This window comes from Ornithorhynchus anatinus, chromosome 18 (assembly GCF_004115215.2).
Source record: "Ornithorhynchus anatinus isolate Pmale09 chromosome 18, mOrnAna1.pri.v4, whole genome shotgun sequence".
In the NCBI taxonomy this organism is placed as follows: Eukaryota; Metazoa; Chordata; class Mammalia; order Monotremata; family Ornithorhynchidae; genus Ornithorhynchus; species Ornithorhynchus anatinus.
In genome coordinates this window covers 245,981-266,702 of record NC_041745.1, presented here as the reverse complement: position 1 = coordinate 266,702, position 20,722 = coordinate 245,981, and the positions used below count along the sequence as shown (strand labels likewise).

At 61.8% G+C, this 20,722-nt stretch overlaps 1 protein-coding gene across 2 annotated transcripts in view; it reads right to left on the bottom strand.

The window, feature by feature from the left end:
* NRDC (nardilysin convertase) overlaps positions 1–15,701 on the bottom strand; it is a 30,202-nt gene extending 14,501 nt beyond the window's left edge. Inside the window, exons 1-5 of one of the 2 annotated variants that reach the window (XM_029083233.2) lie at positions 15,380–15,701; positions 7,363–7,636; positions 3,270–3,377; positions 1,541–1,622; positions 1,050–1,203 (exon numbers count right to left, since the gene is read on the bottom strand). In XM_029083233.2, coding sequence (XP_028939066.1) covers positions 1,050–1,203; positions 1,541–1,622; positions 3,270–3,377; positions 7,363–7,636; positions 15,380–15,636 — 875 coding nt within the window. In that variant the 5' untranslated portion in view covers positions 15,637–15,701. The remainder of the gene's footprint in view (positions 1–1,049; positions 1,204–1,540; positions 1,623–3,269; positions 3,378–7,362; positions 7,637–15,379) is intronic. The other variant, XM_029083235.2, reaches the window with a different exon arrangement.
* Between the last annotated feature and the right edge of the window lie 5,021 nt (positions 15,702–20,722).

Below are 20,722 nucleotides of genomic sequence, written 5' to 3'. Positions count from 1 at the left end.
TTCAAGGTTGGGAGAGAGGCGATCCGTCGGATACGAAGAGAGAGGGGGTTCCGGGACCCAGTGTGAGGACACGGGCGAGGGGTCGGCGGGGGGACAGACGAGATCGAGGTACGGAGAGTAGGTTGGAGAAACGGTGGGTCGGGTGGCAGCAGGAGATGGGTGAGGCGAGGTATGAGGGAGAGCTCCAGCTGCGTGTCTTAAAGCCGACGGCGGGGAGTTGCTGTTTGACGGGGCAGCGGATGGGCCCCGAGGAGTGGGGAGGCGTGTGGTTTGGAGGGGGAGAGACAGGAGGCGGGGAGGTCGGCAAGGAGGCCGGGGCAGTAATCGAGGCGGGAAACGCTAAGTCCTTATATGAGCGCGGTAGCACTGAGGACCAAGAGGCGATGGCGAATTCTAGAGACGGCGTGTTCTAACGGCAGGGCCCGAGGGGCGTCACGGCAGACTGAACGTGCGCTTGTTGGAATCTCAGCTCGTCTGTCTTTAGATACGGACTTGGCCTTTACCTATTTTCATCCAAAGGCTTTCCGGCAGCTTTGCGCTTCTCACGCTCCTCTAGCTGGAGAGGCCCTGATCTCCTGAGGTTTTCGGAGGAAACCCATAGGCCGGGGTGACCCCGGGGGCGGGGGAAGGCAGTCACGGTGCCTGGTAGGGCCCAACCTCACGGGGCTGGCGAGGAGCCGGAAAAGTGCCACTCTCGACCCCTCTAAACGCTTGGAGAACGGTACGAGCTTCTCCCGCAAGAGCGTCGGGGGTCGGCCGCCGCTTCCTCCTTCCTTTACCGTAGCCAGCTCTGAAACGGTCGCCTCCCGGGCGCCGGAATACGAACCCTCTGCCTTCCGGAGGGGTGATGACCCTAGGCCGTCCCTGGCCACCTCACCCGGGCTCCGGCACCTCCCGGCGACCTCTCGTAACTCTCCCTGGGGGATCCGACCGCGCCGGCTCCAAGCTCGGATCCAATTCCCGACCGTGCCCCCTCTCCCCGGCCCTCCCCACCTGCTCTGCTCTCACGACGGCGAGCCCCAAGGGAGGAGTGAGGAGGGGTCAGTCACCTGTCGAGGGCTTCTTTGAAGTATCTCCTCTGGACGTCGAACTGGAAGACCGTGCGTTCGCAGTCGGTGGAGGCGTTATCGCTCCCCCCGTGTTTCTTCAGGAAAGCATCAAACCCGTTCTCATCCGGGTACTTCAGGCTGCCCATGAAAACCACTGAAGGAAAGAGCCCCCGGGCTAGCACGACGTCCTCGGGTGCCCGAGGGAGCTCCGGACAAGCTCAGGCGGGGGGTGGGGGGGGCGGTGGGTTCGGGGCCCTCCCTCGGGAGCCAGAGGAAGCTCGAAGGCGGTCCCCGTTCTGGACGGGGGGGACGGTTCCTCCCTCCGGTCGGGCTCCTGCCCCCCTCCTGACGGGGGACCCGGCTTCCCGCCCCGGCCCGCCAACTCAAGACCGACCCCTTCCCCTTTCCCGGGAGGCGGCCCTTCTTGGAGACGAGGGGACCGAAAGCTTGACAAAAGACCGGTCCGGGATCCGCACGTCGAGAGCTCTTACTGTGTTCCAGAAAGTGAGCCAGGCCGGGGAGGTCATCGGGATCGGCAAAGCTTCCCACTCCGACACAGAGGGCGGCCGCCGACTGCAGCGGAACACACAGAGACGCACGCGACACACAGACGCGGTCAGGCACCGGGGAACCCGGGACGTGGCACCGCCGGCCCCCCCGCCCCGAGCAGTACCGTCTTTATCGTTCACCGTCCGCCCGTCTCTCGGCCCAGGGGACGCAGGCTCCGAGCGAGCGATCACTTAACGCTCCGCACCTCTATTTACGCCGCCCTTCGGTGGGGTTAATGCGGGGTGAATGAGAAATGGCCCCGATCGGCACCCCTCTACTGGCGTAGAGAAATGACTGGAAATTTTTTTACCAAAAGCATCACAACGCAGAAGAAACCTGTTCGGATCACACCCGTTGTGCCGGGGCCATCCTTCCCGTACAAGGGGGACGGCGTCAGGGTTCTTCGTCTCACCCGCCGCCGGGTCGGGCTCTGAACCTCGGTGCGGCCCATTTGAGAGGAGAACGCCTCTCCCTCTCTCGGAGACACGGGCTGCCAAGCGAGCCGTCCCTGCCGCAACCAAACGCTCGGTCGGACGCGGGAGGGCGTCGGGGTCTCGCCCTCTAGACTGTGTGAACGCTTACGGCATCTCCCGTTTGTTCTCTCTGTCCGCTCCCAGGGGGCCAAGCCTCGGTTTCGCCGTTGGTCAACCACTGGGACGTTTCTACCCGAGCCAGCGGCTCCAGAAACCAGCCCGGGGACAGCGAGTGACGGGGGCGGGCCCGGGGGGGAGTCGCTCTTTACCGGGAAAACACCGGGACACCAGCCGCTGTCCGGAGCGGGTTTATCGTCTCGGAGGGCGGTCGCCCCTGGCGGCTTTAGCACCTCGGCAGGAGGCCCAAACTCCGAGCGAGTATAACTCCTCCTGTGTCTCTCTGCCCGGGATAGGCCCGTCGGCCAACCTGCATCCGGGACGTGGTCTTTCGACATCAAATCCGAAGCAGACCGGGAGGAGCGAGGCAATGACCCGCAGGGGTTTTCTCTGGAACCCGCAGGGGTCTTCTCCTCCCAAGTCACAGACGTTACCCAGAGGCCTAACGGCGAGGGCCCGGGAGAGTCAGGAGGCCCGGGCTCTAATCCTGGTTCACCGCTCGCCTGTGGTGTGACCGTGGGCAAGTCACCTAACCCGTTCCATTTCTCGGTTCCCTCCACCTGTGGGGGCGGGGGGAAATCCCCGCTCTCCCTCCTTCCCTCCCTCTTAGGCTTGGGAGACCTACGTGGGAGAGGGACCGTGCCCAACCCGATTTCTCCATTATCCACCCAAGCGTCTGGCGCTCGCCGGTATACCGATCGATCGATCGACGGTATTTACCGAGCGCTTACTGTGTGCGGAGCACTCTTCTCAGCGCGTGTACGACGCACGGTACGGTGGAGTCGGTAGGCACGTTCCCCGCCCCGCAACAAGCTCACTGCTTTCGCCACGACCCGCGTCGCCCCGGGGCCAGCCGGGGCACGGCACGAGTACCACAGCGGCACCCGGAGCCCCCCGGGCCTTTCCGGGAAGCTCCCCGAGGCCAGACGGGTATCCGTAGCGGCCGTCCGCGGACTCGCGCCGGTCCGGAGGGGACGGTCGCGACGGAGGCCCACGGGAGGCCTGTTTCGGGGGGCTCTCCCTCGACCGAGGGCCGCGTTCTGTCCCTGAGCATCAGGAGGAGCAGCCAAGTGAAACTCACCAGGACCGTTTCAACCTGCTGCCCCTTCTCTTGCCATTTTGTGTCCATTGGCTGAACAGATTGTGACCTGAGAGAAGAGGAAGAAACAGACAGGGGACGGAAGGCGGACTGGCCAGCCCACCCGATGACCCGTTAGCGACCGCCCCTCCGGGCACGGGGCCCATCGGGCCGTGGGCACGGGCAGGAGGTCGCTGCGCGGCTGCTCCCCGGCCGGGGACCCGCGGGGAGGGCGGGAGGGGGGGGTCCCGTCCTCTCCTCTCCGGGATTTGAGCCTTTCGGGCTGCGGGCCGAGAAGACGGAGGGAAGAGGATGACGGTGGAATTTTAAAAATATTCCAGATCACAAAATCAAAGCGAAAAACGATCATCCGAACCGGGAAAATGAGGAGCTAACGGCTCCGTGTACATTCTTCAGAAGCGCGAGGGACTGAATCTTTATCGGCCGACACGGCTGGAGGACTACGTTTCCCGGAAGCTGCTGAGTTTCTCAGAGGTGGTCTCTGCTCTCTTCGTGCCCCGTGAGTTAGCCCTCCTCCCGTCGTCTCAGCCGGGAAAGCGGGTCTCCCTTCCACCGGTGGCGAACATCCACGGACTGGGCCGAGAGGCCCCGCCCCGAGCGGACGGCCCGACGCAAAGCCCGACGCCGGCTTTGAATCGAGGTCCGTCCGCGAACTTGCGAGGGAGGTCGCGAATCCCGGGCCCGGGCCGTCGGACCGGTTTGGGCCCAGTGGAGACGGATGAAAAGGAGAGACGGAGACGAGCCGGTCCCGCCCTGAGGGCCCGCGGGTTAACGAGCGTGCTGCGCTCACAGCCCGCAGCTGGGGAGTCGGGGAGCCCCCGGAGTGAGTCCGGGAGCCCAGCCTCCCAGCTCTACTCAGACCTCTCGGCTCCGGTGGTCTCCGAGCGAGGCCCCGGGCCCACTCACTCTGCTACGCCCGCCCCGCCGGGCAGGGCTGGGTCGCAAAGTAGTAGAGAAGCAGCGTGGCCTACCGGAAAGAGCACGGGAGTCAGAGTCCCCGAGTTCTAATCCCGACTCTGCCCCGTATCTCCTGTGCGACCTCAGGCACGTCACTTGGCTTCTCTGGGCCTGTGACCTCATCTGGAAAACGGGGATCGAGACTGTGAACCCCACGGGGGACGGGGACCGCGTCCAACCCGATTCCCTCGTATCCGCCCAGCGCTCGGTACGGCACCCGGCACAGAGTAAGCGCTTAACGAATACCACAGATACTATCATCATTCTTAAACGCGGCAGTGCCCTGCATTGCCAGGGCCGGCCCAGCGGAAGGCACTAGGCTCTGACGTGGTGTCTTTGCGAGAGGCCGAGACGAGCAGCGAGACGACCGTCGGAAGCCCCCACGACGGCAACGCGGTCGAGGGGCACGGCTCTCGCCTCGAGAGCCCGGCGCTCCGGGGAGTCGTCGACTACCGAATGACCCATCAAGCCCGGACGCGTGGGTACCCCAGATGCTGATTTAGGGCGTCCGGGCCGGGCCGGGCGGAGAGCCGCACCTACTCTTCCCCTCCGCGCAGAGGGGTCAGCCTGGGTGTGGTCAGGGCTCCCGGCCCCGGGGAAACTCCGAGGTGGGGGGGGGGGGGTCCGAGGAGGGCGGGAGCTCCATCCAGGCAGACCTGCAGACCCCCATCCCCGGCCGACACGTCCGGTGGCCTCCCGCCCGCCCCGGGGGCTCCCGGGCTCCCAACCCGCCACCCCGCACAGCCTCGGCGCCCCACCGTGCCGCCGTCCGTCCGTACTGCCGGGCTGGTCGAGATGGAGGCCCGGTCCTCCGAGCCACAGAGGTGACGTGGCACACGGCCGAGTTTATCGATGTGAGAGACCCGGTTCCGGTCACCGACCGATCGTCGGATTGACCTGGATGACAGATCATTCCACGGAGCCTAACCGTTTCTCTTGATTCTGCCTCGGGGCATTCGCCGAGCGCTCGCGACGTGCCAGGTACCGAACCAAGCAATGGGAAAGATAGAAGCTAATCAAATAGGACTCGGCGGCTCCGTGCCCATTTTACAGATGGGATAACTGAGGCACGGAGAAAAGGACTGATTCGCCCAAGGTCCCTCAGCAGCTAAATGGCAGAGTCCGGATTAGAAGCCGGGGTCCTTCTGATTCCAAGCCTGTGCTCGAGTCACTGGGCCACGCCGCTTCTCTTAATGTCGTACGTATTCTGCGCGTGTCCTGCGTAGTCGAGGCCGTGGGTCACGCGTGGGCCCGTACCGTCAGACCCGGGCGCACGCGGACGCGTCCGTCACAGCCCTAGGTGAACTTCACGGCCGGGGACAACGCTGGGCAGGTGGAGGCGGGGCGGGCGCCCCCGGCACGCATTTAAAACCTTGGACCCAGACATCCCGACCAAAAGCTAAGCTCTCCAGAGGCAGAAACCAGAGCCCTTTGATCTCGACCGAATGTTCCGGGCCCTCGGAACGGATGCCGAGGGCCCCGACCGCCTCCTGGAGCTACGTCACCCACGTCCCCCCCGCACGCTCACCGCCCTGGCGCCCCAGACGGCCCCGCTAGCGGGGACACATCCTCTGTCCTCTTCCCAAACCGCTCCGATTCCACCTAAATGTCTTCGGGTTCCCGTCGGCCTCTCGCCCGACCCCGACCCGTTCCCTCTGGCCGCTCCCGCCCGGGCCGTTCCCGGGCCCTCCGGCGGCCGCGCCCCCGGCACGGAACCGTCCCTCCCCTTTCATCTCCTCCTAACCTACTCTAGTCTGCGTTCCTTCCCCACCCCCGGTCCCGGCCGCGGTCCTCCGAGCCACTGGTCCTCCGGCCTCGGTCCTCCGAGCTAGCGGTCCGGCCCGGGACTCCGTTTCCAAGAGGGGAACCGGGTCCTCCGCCACCCACCCTCAGGGTCAGTGATGCAGCTTCTAAAAGCCTTCCGTCTGTCCCTTCGGCAACCCATTCCCGCCCACCTGTCGGATGACCTGACGAGCCCCCTTCCGATCCGGGGATTCCCGGGGGCCGCACGACGGCTTCTGGGAATGGACTCCGGGGGTTCACCCCTCTTCCCGGTCGATTTAACCCTGCCAACTTCACGTCTCACCGGAGGGCCCCCGGTCCCCAGCCATCCGATCCGGATGGGGTGGGATATGTGAAATCCCAATTCCGCGTTCACCCGGTCCCCCGTCTGCCCGTTTCGGTAAACTGCAGAAACATCTCCTCTGGGCCCTCATCCTTCCGGGCCCGTCCTCTCACGGGAGCCGCTCCATCCCGCTTACAGCCCGGACTGCGCTCCTCCATCCCGTCTCCGCGTCTAGAGAGACCTTCCCGAGACACTGCGGAGACCAGACCCGCCCCCGACATTCCGGGGCTCTGCAGGAAAGACGGGACTGCCGGGCTCACGTGGGTTTCCCCTCCCTCCGGGACGATGCCCACCGTGGCTCTGGCCATTCTCATCCTTCCAAAGGCCCCCTTCCTCCCCGCTTCCAGCGGCCTCACTTTTCAGAGAGCGCCAGGAAAGTCTCCGCTTTCCCAAAGCCCCGGTCGTCCCCTTCTTTCCGCTAACGGCCACCGGCCCCCGGGCGGCGCCTCGCGGGCCGCGCGTGAACCCGTGGCGGGAGAACAGAGCACCGAGAGAAACGGCGCGGCCTAACGGGAAGAGCCCGGGCCTGGGGGGCGGGTCAGAGGACCCGGATTCTAAACCCAGCTCGGCCACCTGTCTCCCGTGTGACTCTGGGCAAGGTACTTCGGTTCCTTCGCCCGCGAGATGGGGATCCGATACCCGTATCACCCATCTGCTTACGCCGCGATCCCGATGGGCGACCCGAGTGCCTCGGATCCGCCCCGGTGCTCGGCACACGGCAAAACGCTAAACTAATCCCACAGCTATTTACTATTACCATTATTATAAAGCGGAGAGGGGCTGGCTGTTGGCATCTGCAGGGGGAGGCGGCAGAGGGGAGAGGCTGCGAGGGCGGTACGGAGGGGAAACGCAGATCACAGAAACACAAGCCGGGCGAGCGAGAGCGCGCTACACGACGGGCCCCGGGGGGAGGAAGGCTCGGAGCGGAGGACGGCGGGGAGCGGGGAACGCGTGGGTCTGAGAAGGCGCTGTCGGTCTGGGCTTGCACGGTACCTGCTTCTCTGTGGCCTTCTTCCTCGCCTCGGCTCTTTCTTCTAACTCATCCAGCTCGTTGTCCTCGGCGTCGATGTCGTCGTCGTCGTCGTCAAAGTCGTCGTCGTCGTCGAAGCCTTCCTCGTCGTCGTCTTCGATCTCCGCTCCCGAATCTTCATCCTCATCCTCCTCCTCGTCGTCGTCGTCGTCGTCGTCCGACTCCTCGGTTTTACCCTCTGAGTTGCTCAGGTCCGAGATCAAGAGGGCCTGCAGGCCGTTCCGCAACTTGATGTGTCTGCAGGGAATCAAAACACTTCCGGTCATCGACGGCTCGGTGCTTTGGGCCGACGACGAAATCTGGAGCGTGGCTGGGCGACTGGCTCTCAGACCTTTCAAGAGACCCGACTCTGCCCCGGAACCGAACCGAACCGAACCGTCTGATGTTCGGAGATTTTGCTGGGTGGAGGCGGAGCCAAAATGAGACGTGAGAATGCGGGCCTAAGTCCCTCAAATCCCATCTCTCCGTCCGACCTGAGGGGGGAGGCTAAATCTCCGGCCTCGTTCGACCTAACCGCTCGTCCAAAAAATATTCCTCTCCGACTGGCGATCGAACCGGCGGGTCTCTAATCCACTAAAGCCCCCAGAATGTCAACGGCCGATAGCTCTCAAGGGTGCGTTGGCAATCAAAAGCCGTCCGTCCCTTGGCCCTGAAACGGCCGAAGGAGCCAAAGGAGCAGACTCGAAACACCAAATCCATTCCTTAAAAGGGGGAAGTGACTGGAACAACCAACGGGAGACCCGTCAGAATTCAGAAGAAAGGACTCCCGGTTTTCGGGCGGGACGCCGCGCGATCCATCGACTGGGTGACTGTGGCTCAGTGGAAAGAGCCCGGGCTTTGGAGTCAGAGGTCATGGCTCCGAATCCCAGCTCTGCCCCTTGTCAGCCGTGTGACTGTGGGCGAGTCCCTTCACTTCTCTGTGCCTCGGTTCCCTCATCTGTAAAATGGGGATTAAGACCGTGAGCCCAACGAGGGACAACCTGATTCCCCTGCGTCCACCCCAGCGCTTAGAACAGTGCCCTGCACATAGTAAGCGCTTAACAAATACCAACATCATTATTATCATCATCATCGTGTGGTGAGCTCTTTCTGCGTGCGGAGCACCGGGCTACGCTGTCGCCGCTGAGCCCTCCCCTCGACGAGGAGCGCCCTAAGCTACGTCCCAACCGCGATGCCGGAAAGGAAGACGGAAGGCTCTCGAGTCGACGGATGAAGAGTGTCGATCGAGCAGCTGCTGTGTGCGGTCTAACAGAGTCAGCGGCCCCGATCCCGGCCCCTCGAGGCGCCGGCCGTCTTGCCGGGGAGAGGATCGAGTTGGACTTTATTAGTAGAGTTTTACTCCGCTTAAATTTCCTGGTAGCCAACGTAGATGGTAAGTTGTGTGCTTTCTGTGAGAGCGTGGCAAGAGCCCGGGCTTCGGAGCCAGAGGTCGTGAGTTCTAATCCCGCCTCCGCCACTTGTCTGCTGTGTGACTTGGGGCGGGTCACTTCACCTCTCTGGGCCTCAGTGACCTCATCTGGAAAACGGGGATGAAGACCGTGCGCCCCACGTGGGACGACCCGATCACCTCGGATCTCCCCCAGCGCTTAGAACAGTGCCGGGCACGTCGTAAGCGCTTAACAGATACCGTCAACGTTGCTGTCATTATTACCCAGAGAAGGGCACGGTTCGGGCGGGTTTTGTTAGCTGGCGGACGGTTTGGGACGGGAAATCTGTTTCGGGGCTGAACCTCGAGAAAGGTGCCTGCCCAGGTCACCCTAATCTCCACCCGGGAAAGCACAAAGAGGTGGTTGCGGGCTACTGTCTTCACCAAGCGAACCAAGGTGACCTCAAGCAGCACGGCGTACTCGACGGAGCACCCGCCTGGGCGTCAGGTCATGGGTTCTAATCCCAGCTCCGCCACTTGGATACGCGGTGACCTTGGGTGAGTCACCTTGCTCCTCCGCGCCTCAGTTACCGCATCTGTAAAGTGGGGACTGAGACCGTGAGCCCCACCCGATTTGCTCGTATTCACCCCGGGGCTTATTACAGAGCCTGACATATAATTAGCGTTTACCGAATGCTATTATTAATTTCCTTCCCCCCCAATAAAAACAGCCCCGGAGGAGTTTGATAATACTGTAGACTCCAGAGCGTAGACCCCTCTGGGCTTGGAGGTCGGCTGCGGGCGGGGAACGTGACTTCCGACTCTCTTGCGTCGTACTCTCCCAGGGGCTTAGTAGAGTGCTCCGCACAGGCTAAGCGCTCAAAAAATACCGCTGATTCATTACGGGCAAATATCTCGAGTTTCCAGGGCAAAATTTGGGTTTTCCCAGGAAACTGACAAATAGGGTCAGAAGCGGAGAAAACCGTGTCTTGGAAAAACAGTGTAATTCCAACTGAAAGTTTCACAGGCCAGTTAAAGCTGATTGTAGTTCTTTATTAAGAAACCCTTACAACCTGCCAAACGGTCATCTAAACGCTGGGGAAGAAAACAGGGAGCTCGCAGTCTAAGAGGGGAGGAGAACAGGCATTTCACCTCCATTTTTACAGATGAGGAAACTGAGGTTCAGAGAGGTCCCACGCTCTGCCCGCTGGGCCGCAATGCCTCCCGAGTAAGACTCCCTGCAGACTTTTTAAAATGGTTTTTGTTAAGATACGCCGGGCGCCGGGGTCAATCAGGTTGGACACAGTCCCCTGTGTTTTACAGATGAGGCGTCTAAACCACCGTCGAGTGTCTCTCTCACCCCAGGTCACGCAGCAGACACGTGGCGGAGCCGGGATTAGAACCCAGGTCCTCCGACTCCCTGGTCTGTGCTCCTTCCCGTGAGACCGCACCGCTTCAGACCAAGTATCTGGAGGTAGCGGGGCCTCGTGGGAAGAGCCCGGGCCTGGGGTCATGGGACCTGGGTTCTAATCCCCGCCCTGCCCCTCGCCCGCCCGCGGCCAGGTCACTTCGCTTCTCTGGCCCTCGGTCTCCCCGCCCGCCAAGCGGGGATTCGACAGCTGCTTTGTCTCCTGCTTAGTCTGGGAGCCCCGTGTGGGAGAGGAACTGTTCCTGGCCTGATCATCTTTCCTCCACTCCATGCTTGGCTCCCCTAAGTGCTCCACAGATACCTCCGCCGTTATTAATATCACTGTTATCGGGCGGTGGCTCATCCCGGCGGCCCAAGCTCTCCGGTGCACGTTACGGGAGGCAGGAACTCCGCAGGGGAGACCGGAGTTTGATTCGATTACGGCCAGACCTGGGCGATTGGCCTCATCACTTTAGCATCTCAACACCTGCCGGCCGGGGCCGTCTCCACCCTCCGGAAACCTGGCCCCAATTAACGGCAGTGGCGGGCACCGGGAATTGGAGCCAGAGAAAGGTCACGGGTCTAAGAGGAAAGCCAATCAGACGGCTGCTGGGGTTGTTCCCCGAGCGAGGCCTAAGGCTCAGTTGGTACGACGGCGGTGACTCCTCCGGTCCTGGGGCGCTGCTGCCCACGCGCCAAGCGCTGAACGAAGCACCGGGGTAGACGGGAGATGATCGGATCGGACGGTCCCTCTCCCGCCAGGGGCTCGCAGTCTAACTAGGAGGGAGTCAGGCTGAATCCCCACTGTACAGAAGAGGGAACTGAGGCGCAGGTAAGCCAAGTGACTGGCTCCAGGTCACAGGGCAGACGAGTGGCAGAAGCGAGGTTCGAAACCCAGATCCTCTGGCCCCTAGGTCCCCTCTCCCCCGTTTCTTCCCACTAGGCCGCACGGCTTCCCTAGTCCCGAGAGGAGTCTGGCAGTGCTGTGCCGAAGGTGAGGGGGGGTGGGGGGGGGTCTCTCCCTCTCCACGTTAGCTCTCCGTAAGGAGCTGACCGGGGCAAACAGGGCGACGCGGAGGGTAGTTCATCTCAGCGTGACTCCAACCGGCGGCTGGGCTGCGAGACGTTCTCAGAAGGAAACATCCCGTCCACGCTGAACCTCCCAGAGAATCTGGCCAGCGAGCCGGTCGGCCTGGCCTCGGGCGCCCGGGTTTCAGCTTCACGCCGGCCGGCCTGACCCTCCGGAGCCTTTCCCCGGCCCGGCGCTCCGGCTGCCGTCCGGAGCGAGGAGCGGCCCCGCGACGCACCCCCGGACGGTCCGCCCTGGAACCGAGCGGAGGGGAGACCCGACGGCCCATTTGGTCCGCGAGGCCTCGGGGCCGGTCCACGTCTCCTCGGGCCGCGCGCTCCCCAGCGCCCGGCCCCGCGCCCTGAGGGGCTCGCTCGGTGGAGGGGAGGATGAAGACGAGAGGACCTCGGCTCAGATGGATGCAACCCCGCCTCGTGCCCACCCTCCTGTGGATCCCTGTTTCCAAGGCAAGACCGGCATGCTTTTTTTTTCTTTTAAATGATATCTGTTAAACGCTTACTGCTTGCCCGTTCTCAGCGCTAGGGTAGATGGGGGCTAACGGGGTTGGACACAGTCCGTGTCCCCCATGGGACGCACGGTCTTAATCCCCATTTTACCGACGAGCTGAGGCGGGGGGAAGTGAGGTCACACGGAGGACGAGGGGCGGAAAGGGGATTAGACCCCGGGTCCTTGCTCTGGATCGATCACCAACCACTGAGGCAGCGATCTCTGGATATCAGCCTCGTGGCATCTGCCACACCGGCTGACTGCTGTGGGCCGACTGTCCCCCTTCCCCGCGTTCTCACCTTCCGCCTACACCCTTCCACGCGTCGGAGGGCAAGGCCCAGTCTCCTCCCCCCGACCCGGACCCCTCACCGCCTCCCGCCGTTCTCCAAGGGGCCGGAGACCCCACAGAGACGGAGCTTCTCCACTCAGCTCGGCCCCCGAAACTCTCCCGAGGCTCGGGCCCTCCTCGCTCCGACCCACCCGCCTGACTTCCCGCTCCCGACCCAACCGGAAAACAAGCTCGGGAAAGGGAAAATGTACGGGCTTAGGGACGCACGTTACTGAGAGGCAGGGACCCCGAAAAAGAGAGAGAGAGAGAGAGAGAGAGAGAGAGAATGTGGGATTTTTCCTTTCTGAGAAAAGGCAGTTCAACTACGATATAAACCCGCCTGCAAAAGGATCAACCCCACGTACGGGGAAAATGGTGAACGGGGGCCAGTCCCGATGCGCACGGGTCCGTTTTTCCGGCGACGCAGGACTACTCGGCGAGGTGCGATCACTTAGAATAACTGGGCAGTGTGTTAAGCGCTTATTAAGTGTCAGACATCGTCAAGCTGTGGGGTAGCTACTCAACGTTCATGTCAGATGCAGCCCCATACAGGGGTCACAGTCTAAGGGGGAGGGCTAAAGGGCATTGAATCCCCATTTTGCAGATGAGGAAATCGAGGCAACGGGGAGTTAAGCGACTTTGCCCGAGGTGACCCAGCAGGCGAGTGGCAAAACCCGCCTTAGAACCCTGGTCTTCGGACTCCCGGGCCTGGGCTCTCTCTACTAAGCCCGGCTGCTGCTTAAAGTTTCACAACGCTTCTTTGGGCACTATTTCTTCGGGAAAGTTTGGCACCAGAAGCCCAACGGTTTTATTTCTCTGGTTCCTCGACGCAAGGGGGAAGGGACGCTTCTGAGGGAGTCCGTCGGTCGGACGATGGTATCTGAGCACTTCTCCCGTGCGGAGCACCGTACCACGCACGTGGGAGAGTACGACCGTTGGGAGACGCGATCCCTGACCTCAAGGACCTCAGGATACAGCAGAGGAGACCGAACACCTAAATTACAGACACAGGGGAGCGACAGCGCTTAGAGATCCGTACGGGTCTATCAACTCGGTTGCACTGTCCTCTCCCACGCGCTAAGTACCGGGCTCCGCTACACACAGTAAACGCTCAATAAATAGGACTGATTGATAAATGCCACTGAAGGCAGGAAACGCTCAAGTGCCTAAGTGATAAAGAAGTGCTAAAGTGGCTGGGGAGTGGAGGGGGAGGCAGGAGCAAGAGGGTGGGGAGATGTGAGCCTTCTCATCAGGGAAGGTCTCGGGACCGTTTCCTCCAACACTGCGGCCCTCAGCCCGACGGCCCCAGTTCGGTTTCAAACCCGGAAAGGATTCCCTTTTGACGCATGAGAGCCAGGCTCTCTCTAATTCCGCACTTATTCCCCGGCAGGAACAACTGCAACGACAATCTGGGCAAATATTCTGAGCCCCGGAATATCTCCCTAGATACCGGGGCGGATGTTGGGCACGGCCGGAGTCGGTGTGACCGAGATCATCATCGATGGTATTTATCGAGCACTTATTAGGTGCGCAGCACTGTACTGCGCGCTTGGGAGAGTCCGAGATGGTAGATACGTTCCCTGTCCACAGCCAAGATCTGATATTAGTCCAAGCAGAGATCGCTCCTTTCGGCCCTCTCTATCTCTCTCTCACACACGGAGTTACTTTTGGAGACGAGTCCCGCCGTTTTATTTCCAACGCATGTTAGGTTTGGTATGAAGACGGTCTCCCCTCTGGACTGTAAGCACGTTGTGGGCGGGGAATGCGTCCGTGTACGGTTACAGCCTACTCTCCCGGGCGCTCAGTACAGTGCTCTGCACCAAACAAGCGCTCAATAGATACAACTGACTGAAGTCCCACCGGTGGCAGACACAAGCAGAACGGTCGGGAAGCCGATCTGGGCAGGGAGCGACGGAAAGGCGTCGGCAACCAAAAGCCTGGCAGTTCGTCCCAGACCAGGCCCTTTGGACCAGTTAACTGTCGGATGGACGTTGGGTAGGGTTACGGTTCATTCCTTCAATCGTATCTGAGCGCTTACTGTGCGCAGAGCACGGTGGCAAGCGGTCGGGCGGGAACAACGTCACGCTGCGACGGGGCCGTTCCCCGCCCCAAGCGAGCCGACGGTGGAGCTTTACAAGGCAGCCGACGCTGTGCGTGCGGGAAGGGATCGCCGTCCCTTTTCCGCTCGAGTCCCCGGTCACGGCTGGAGGCGGGCGGCGGAGACGGCACCGGGCCCCGGCGGTTTGGGGGCCTGACCTGGTGGTCGGCTCAGGTCTCCAACCCTCGGGCTCCCGAGGAGAAGAGCCGAGGGCCGAGTTGGGGGGAACCTCTTCTGGCCGCCCACGCTGCCGGCGACCCCCGAGCCTCAGGGAGGCCATCGGGGCCGCAGGGATGGCGCCTGGGCCTCTGGGATCTCAGGAACGGCTCTGGAGCCTCAGCGATCTGCGGGAGGGCGCCAGGGCCTCAAGGATGGCACCAGGTCCTCAGGGATGGCACCAAGACCTCAGAGATCTCAGGGATGGCACCGGGGCTTCGGGGCTGGCACTAAGGACTCAGCGGTCTCAGCGATGGCAGCAGGGCTTCGGGGATTTCGGGAATGGCACCAGGACCTCACATCTCCGGGATGGCACCGGGGTCTCAGGGATGTCAGGGATGGTACCAGGGCTTCGGGGATTTCAGGAGTAGCACCGGGGCCTCAGGGATCTCCGGGGTGGCGCTGGGGCCTCAGAGAAGCAGCGTGGCTCGGGGGCAAGAGCCTGGGCTTGCAAGTCTGAGGTCATGGGTTCGAATCCCGGCTCTGCCACTTGTCAGCTGGGTGACTGGGGGCGAGTCACTTGACTGGGCCTCAGTTCCCTCCTCCGTCCAATGGGGATGAAGACTGGGAGCCCCACAGGGGACCACCCGATGACCCTGGATCTCCCCCAGCGCTTAGAACGGCGCTCTGCACCTAGTCAGCGCTTAACGAATACCCACATCATCATTATTAACTTCTCTGGGCCTCAGTTTCCTCCTCCGTCCAATGGGGATGAAGCCTGGGAGCCCCCCGGGGGCCCACCCGATGACCCTGGATCTCCCCCAGCGCTTAGAACAGCGCTCTGCGCGGAGTTAAGCGCTTAGCGGATACCAACATGATGATGAGGGATCTCAAGGCGGGCAGCGGGGCTTCAGGATCTGAGGAAGGGCACCGGGACGGTGGGTGGGAGGGAGGTCGGGGACGAAGGGCACCGGAGGCTGAAGGAGGATGCGAGGGAGGGCGGCGGGGCCTTCGCCTCCGTGGGCGCGGGGGGCGGAAGGGGGCTCACCGGTAGCGCTTGGGGTCGCTGGGGGACTTGACGATGCGGGGGTCCCCGGCGCCGGGGGCGGCGTCCCGCGGGGCCGCTCCTCTCCCCGTCCCCCCCGCCGCCGCCGTCGCCGCCGCCGCCGCCGCCTCCGCCTCCTCGGAGTCCGGCCCGTCGGGCCGCCCGGCCTGGCCCTCGCCCCGGACGTCGGGGTCTTGCAGGCGGGGCGCGGGCAGGTCGGGGCAGCTGCAGGCCGGCTTGGCCTTGTTCCTGGCCGGCATGGCCCGCGCGGGACCCAGGGGCCTCCTTCTCCTCCTTCTCCTCCTTCTCCTCCTCCTCCTCCTCCTCCTCCTCCTCCGCCGCTCCCCGCCCGCCTCGCCCAATGAGGAGCGGCCGCGGCGGTCACGCGACCCCCGCCAGCCAATGGGAGCCACCAGCGGGTCCGGGGCCTCGCCGCGGGGCCCCACGGGAAAGGGGGGGCGCGGGCGGGCGCGGGGCGCGCGCCCCGATTGTGACGTCAGGGGGGCTCGCGGCCGGGGGGGGGGGCCCCCCGCCGTCGGCGCCCCGTCTCCCCGCATCCGCCGCTAGCGGGCGCCGGAGAGACGCCGGGCGGCCCGGGCGCATGCGCGCGCGGTGACTCAGCAAGGGAACCGGGCCCACGGTGGCCCCCTGGACTAGATTTCGGTGGTTAATAATAATAATAATGTTGGTATTTGTTAAGCGCTTACTATGTGCCGAGCACTGTTCTGAGCGCTGGGGTAGACACAGGGGAATCAGGATGTCCCACGTGGGGCTCACCGTCTTAATCCCCATCTTACAGATGAGGGAACTGAGGCACAGAGAAGTTAAGTGACTTGCCCACGGTCACACAGCCGACAAGTGGCAGAGCTGGGATTCGAATAATAATAATGTTGGCATTTGTCAAGCGCTTACTGTGTGCCAAGCACTGTTCTAAGCGCTGGGCGGGATTACAGGGTGACGAGATTGTCCCACGTGGGGTTCACGGCCTTGATCCCCATTGTACAGATGGGGTAACCGAGGCCCAGAGAAGTGAAGTGACTTGCCCAGAGTCACACGGCTGACAAGTGGCTGAGCTGGGATTTGAACCCGTGACCTCTGACTCCCCAGCCCGGGCTCTTTCCACTGAGCCTGAGGACACACAGCAGACAGGTGGCTGAGTGAGGATTAGAACCCAGGCCCCTCTGAGTCCTAGGCTCTTCTGGGCTGCGAGAAGCAGCGTGGGTCAGTGGAAAGAGCGGGGGCTGGGGAGTCAGAGGTCACGCGTTCAAATCCCGGCCCCGCCTCTTGTCAGCTGGGTGACTTTGGACAAGTCACTTCACTTCTCTGAGCCTCAGTGACCTCATCTGTAAAATGAGCATTAAGGCTGCGAGCCCCACGTGACCCAACCTGATGACCCTCTATCTACCTCAGCGCTTCGTACAGCGCTTGGCACGTTGTAAGTGCTTAAATGCCAACATTATTTATTATCATCATCCTCCCCAGCACTTAGAACGGTGCTTTGCACAGAGGAAGCGCTTAACAAATGCCATCATCATCATCATCATCATTCATTCAGTCGGTCGTATTTATTGAGCGCTTACTGTGTGCGGAGCACCGTACTAAGCGTCTGGAAAGTCGAGTTCGGCAGCAAATCCGGCGGGCCATGCCGCTTCTCATTCATTCAATCGTATTTATTGAGCGCGTACTATGTGCAGAGCACTGTACTAAGCGCTTGGAGAGTACGGTTCGGCAACGGATAGAGGCAATCCCTGCCCGATAATGGGCTTCCAGTCCAAACGACTGAATTTATTTATTCAGTCCTTTATTCATTTCAGATGAGGGGAGAGTGATGGTTTGTCGGACATGAAGGGGGAAGGAGGTCCCGCCGGAGGAGATTGAGGTGCAGCGAGTGGATCGGTGTTAGAAGTGCGTAGGCTGGGTTGTCGTCGGAAATCGATAAGTCAAGATAGGAGGGGTGAAGGTGATGATCGAGTGCTTTAAAATGGATGGGGAGAGGTTTCTGTCTGACGCGGAGGTGGATGGGCAAGGAGTGGGGAAACGTGGGCTCGGTATTCGTTTTTGATTTGGGGGTATTTTTTCGTTTTTAGAAAAATGATCCAGGCAGCCGAGCCAAGTATGGACCGGATCTGGGAGAGACAGAAGGCGGGAGGGTCAACTGCTGCCCTCAGCGGTGATGGAAGACGTGAGCCCTGCCCTCAAGGAGCTTGCATTCTGAGGGGGGGAAACAGACAGCAGAATAAATTACAGGTAAGAGAAGCAGCAGAGCCGAAGGAGATGGACCCAAGTGCTGGGGAGCGAGCTGAGTTTCCGACCGATCACGGGAACAGACCCAAGCGCATAGATAACGCGGTAGGGAGGGTGAACGGGTTGGGAAAATCGATTCTATTTTATCGTGATAATGTTGTTTTTGGTTCATTCTCTTTTGCTCTGCCGTCTGTCTCCCCCGACTAGACTGTGAGCCCGTCGCTGGGCCGGGATTGTCTCTATCTGTTGCCGAGCTGTCCGTTCCAAGCGCTTAGTACAGTGCTCTGCACATGGTGAGCGCTCAATAAATACTATTGAATGAATGAATATGCTACTGAATGCATGAACGAGAGGCTAATCGGGGAAGGCATCATGGAAGAGACGAGGTTTTGTAAGGGTAGTCTGTCAGATTTGAGAGAGCTCCAGGCGGGAGGGAGAACCCGAGAAAGGGGTCGACTGAGGGGGCGGGGGGAGATGGCGGTTATATGATATTATTATTAATAATCGTGGTATCCGTTCAGCGTTTCCTCTGGGCCAGGCATCGTACGAAGCGCCCGGGTGGATGCAAGCAAATGGGGTTGGACACAGTCCCTGTCCCACGCGGGCCTGCCTCTCTCAATCCCTATTTTACAGACGAGGTAACTGAGGCACAGAGAAGTGACTTGCCCGAGGTCACACAGCAGACAGGTGGCGGAGCAAGGATTAGAACCCGGGTACCGTAAACGGGTTGGGCTTAGAGGAGAGGCTTAGTCGTCACGGAAGATCGGGGAGGCTAGGTGTGAGGGGGAGAGCCGACGGAGAGACTCAACGTCAACGGTAAGAAGTTGGGCGCGGAGACGGACGGGCAGTCATCGGGGGAGGCTCCGGGATCGTTCCGAAAGTTGGCGGCGGGGCCCGGCGGGGCGGAAGATAATGATAATTATAATGTTGGTACTTGTTAAGCGCTTACTATTTGCAGAGCACTGTTCTAAGCGCTGGGGGAGACACAGGGAATCGGGTCGTCCCACGTGGGGCTCCCAGTCTTCATCCCCATTTTACAGATGAGGTCACTGAGGCACAGAGAAGTGAAGCGTCTCGCCCACAGTCACACAGGTGGCCGAGCCGGGATGCGAACCCATGACCGCTGACTCCAAAGCCCGGGCTCTTTCCACCGAGCCACGCTGGTGACCGGCTGGTAGAGGGATGGTACGGGCCTCAAAGGAGGAGAGAGAGAGGGATGGGGTGGGTGGGTCGGTGCAAGAGTGGCACCGATGGGGGCGAGGAGCGGGCCGGCTTGAGTCTCGGGGAGCGGGAGCAAATGAGGCCCCCCCCCGTGGGAGAGAGTGACGGCGAGGAGGAGCGGCGGCCGGGTCGGGGACGGGTTGAGGATGGGCAGGAGTTGGCCCGCGACGGAGCACAAGTGCCACGGGGGACATCTGCCTGGAGCTGATGGGCGTGGGGAGCAGAGGGCGAGAGGGCCTTGGGCAGGGGGCGGGTGAGAACTGGGCTGGGGTGATTAGATGAATCCTCCTCCTCCCCTCTTCTTGGACTGAGGGACACGGAACCGTGCCGGACCCCGTTATCTTACATCTTGGCACGTAAGCCGCGTTATTGTGGTATTGTACTCTCCCAAGTGCTTAGCGCCGTGTTCCGTGCGCAGTTAGCGCTCACTAAATGCCATCGATTAATGAATACCACGAGCTCCGTTGCAGTTTTAAGCCCGAGAATGTCAAAGGCTTCCGGGTTGGCCTGGGGATGACAGTCCAGGCAGAAAAGGGAATCCTCCATCGGGTGGGGTCCAAGTCTGGAGAGAGCAGGAGATCCTTGATGAGGTGTGTCGTCGCCGAGGCCCTGCCCCTCCCCTGCAGGAGGCTGACCCGATGGTGTGGGGTTGCAGGAGGCGGAGGGGCCGTCCCGGGCACGTGGCTCCCGGGCACGTTCCCAAACGTTCCCGGAAAGGGCCCTGGGGCTGAGGGACAGAAGTCCTTGGGCTTAGCTTAGCTCCGGGCCGTTGCCATCCGGAGACGGCCACTTCTCCTCTCTGTGCCGGCGACCGTCAGACGGAGGTGATCTTCCCTAGCTCGACCGCCTTCGGCGAGATGCGGGGAGGACCAGATGGGATAATGGAGGTGAAGAGGGCTGGGATGACAACCGAGCCATCTACGGTGCTCCCTTCTGGAGCGGGTTCGGCCTGCCTGGGATCCAGAGGCACACGGGGCCGGGTGGCCCTTTCTTGCCCCGAGGCCCTTTTCGCAGAGCCCAGGGCTCGGGGGCACTGCTGCCCACTCCCGCTCCGGTTTGCCGAGCCGCCTCCCCGACCATAATAACAACGTTGGTATTTGTTAAGCGCTTACCGTGGGCAGAGCGCTGTTCTAAGCGCTGGGATAACACGGGGTCATCAGGTTGTCCCACTTGAGGCTCACAGACTCGGTCCCCATTTTAAAGACGAGGTAACCGAGGCCCAGAGAAGCGATTGGCCCACAGTCACACAGCTGCCAAGGGGCAGAGCCAGGATCCGAACCCACGACCTCTTGACTCCCAAGCCCGGGCTCTTTCCACTGAGCCACGCTGCTATTTACCCGACCCGCCGAGCGGCCCTACTGAAGTACATCTCCTCCAAGAGGCCTTCCGAGCCCTTATTTCTTTTCCTCCCAGTCCCTTCTGCCATCCCGATTCGCTCCTCCTCTCAGTCACCCCCAACCCTTACGTTCAGATCTGTCGTTTACTTGTATTAATGTCTGCCTCCCCCTCTAGGCCGCGAGCCTGTTACGGGCAGGAAACGTGTCTACCAACTCCGCGGTACCGTACTCTCCCCAGCGCTTAGGCCAGTGCTCAATAAATACGATGGGTCGATAGCTTGGACCAGACCTGGCCCGGGCTGGGGGTGGCCACAGGCTGCGGATGGGAACCCGGTTGCCCTGGGCTCTGTCCATCAGGCCGTGTAGTCCAGTGCTCTGCACATAGTAAGCGCTCAATAAATACTGTTGAATGAACGAACATCGCTCCTCTGGCGTGCTACGTGAGCAGGCCCCCGCTGACGCTGGGACTTGGCTCCCGACGCTGAACCACAGACGGGGGCCGCGGCTGAACCACCCGGGGGGGGGGGAGGGGGGATATCTTCCT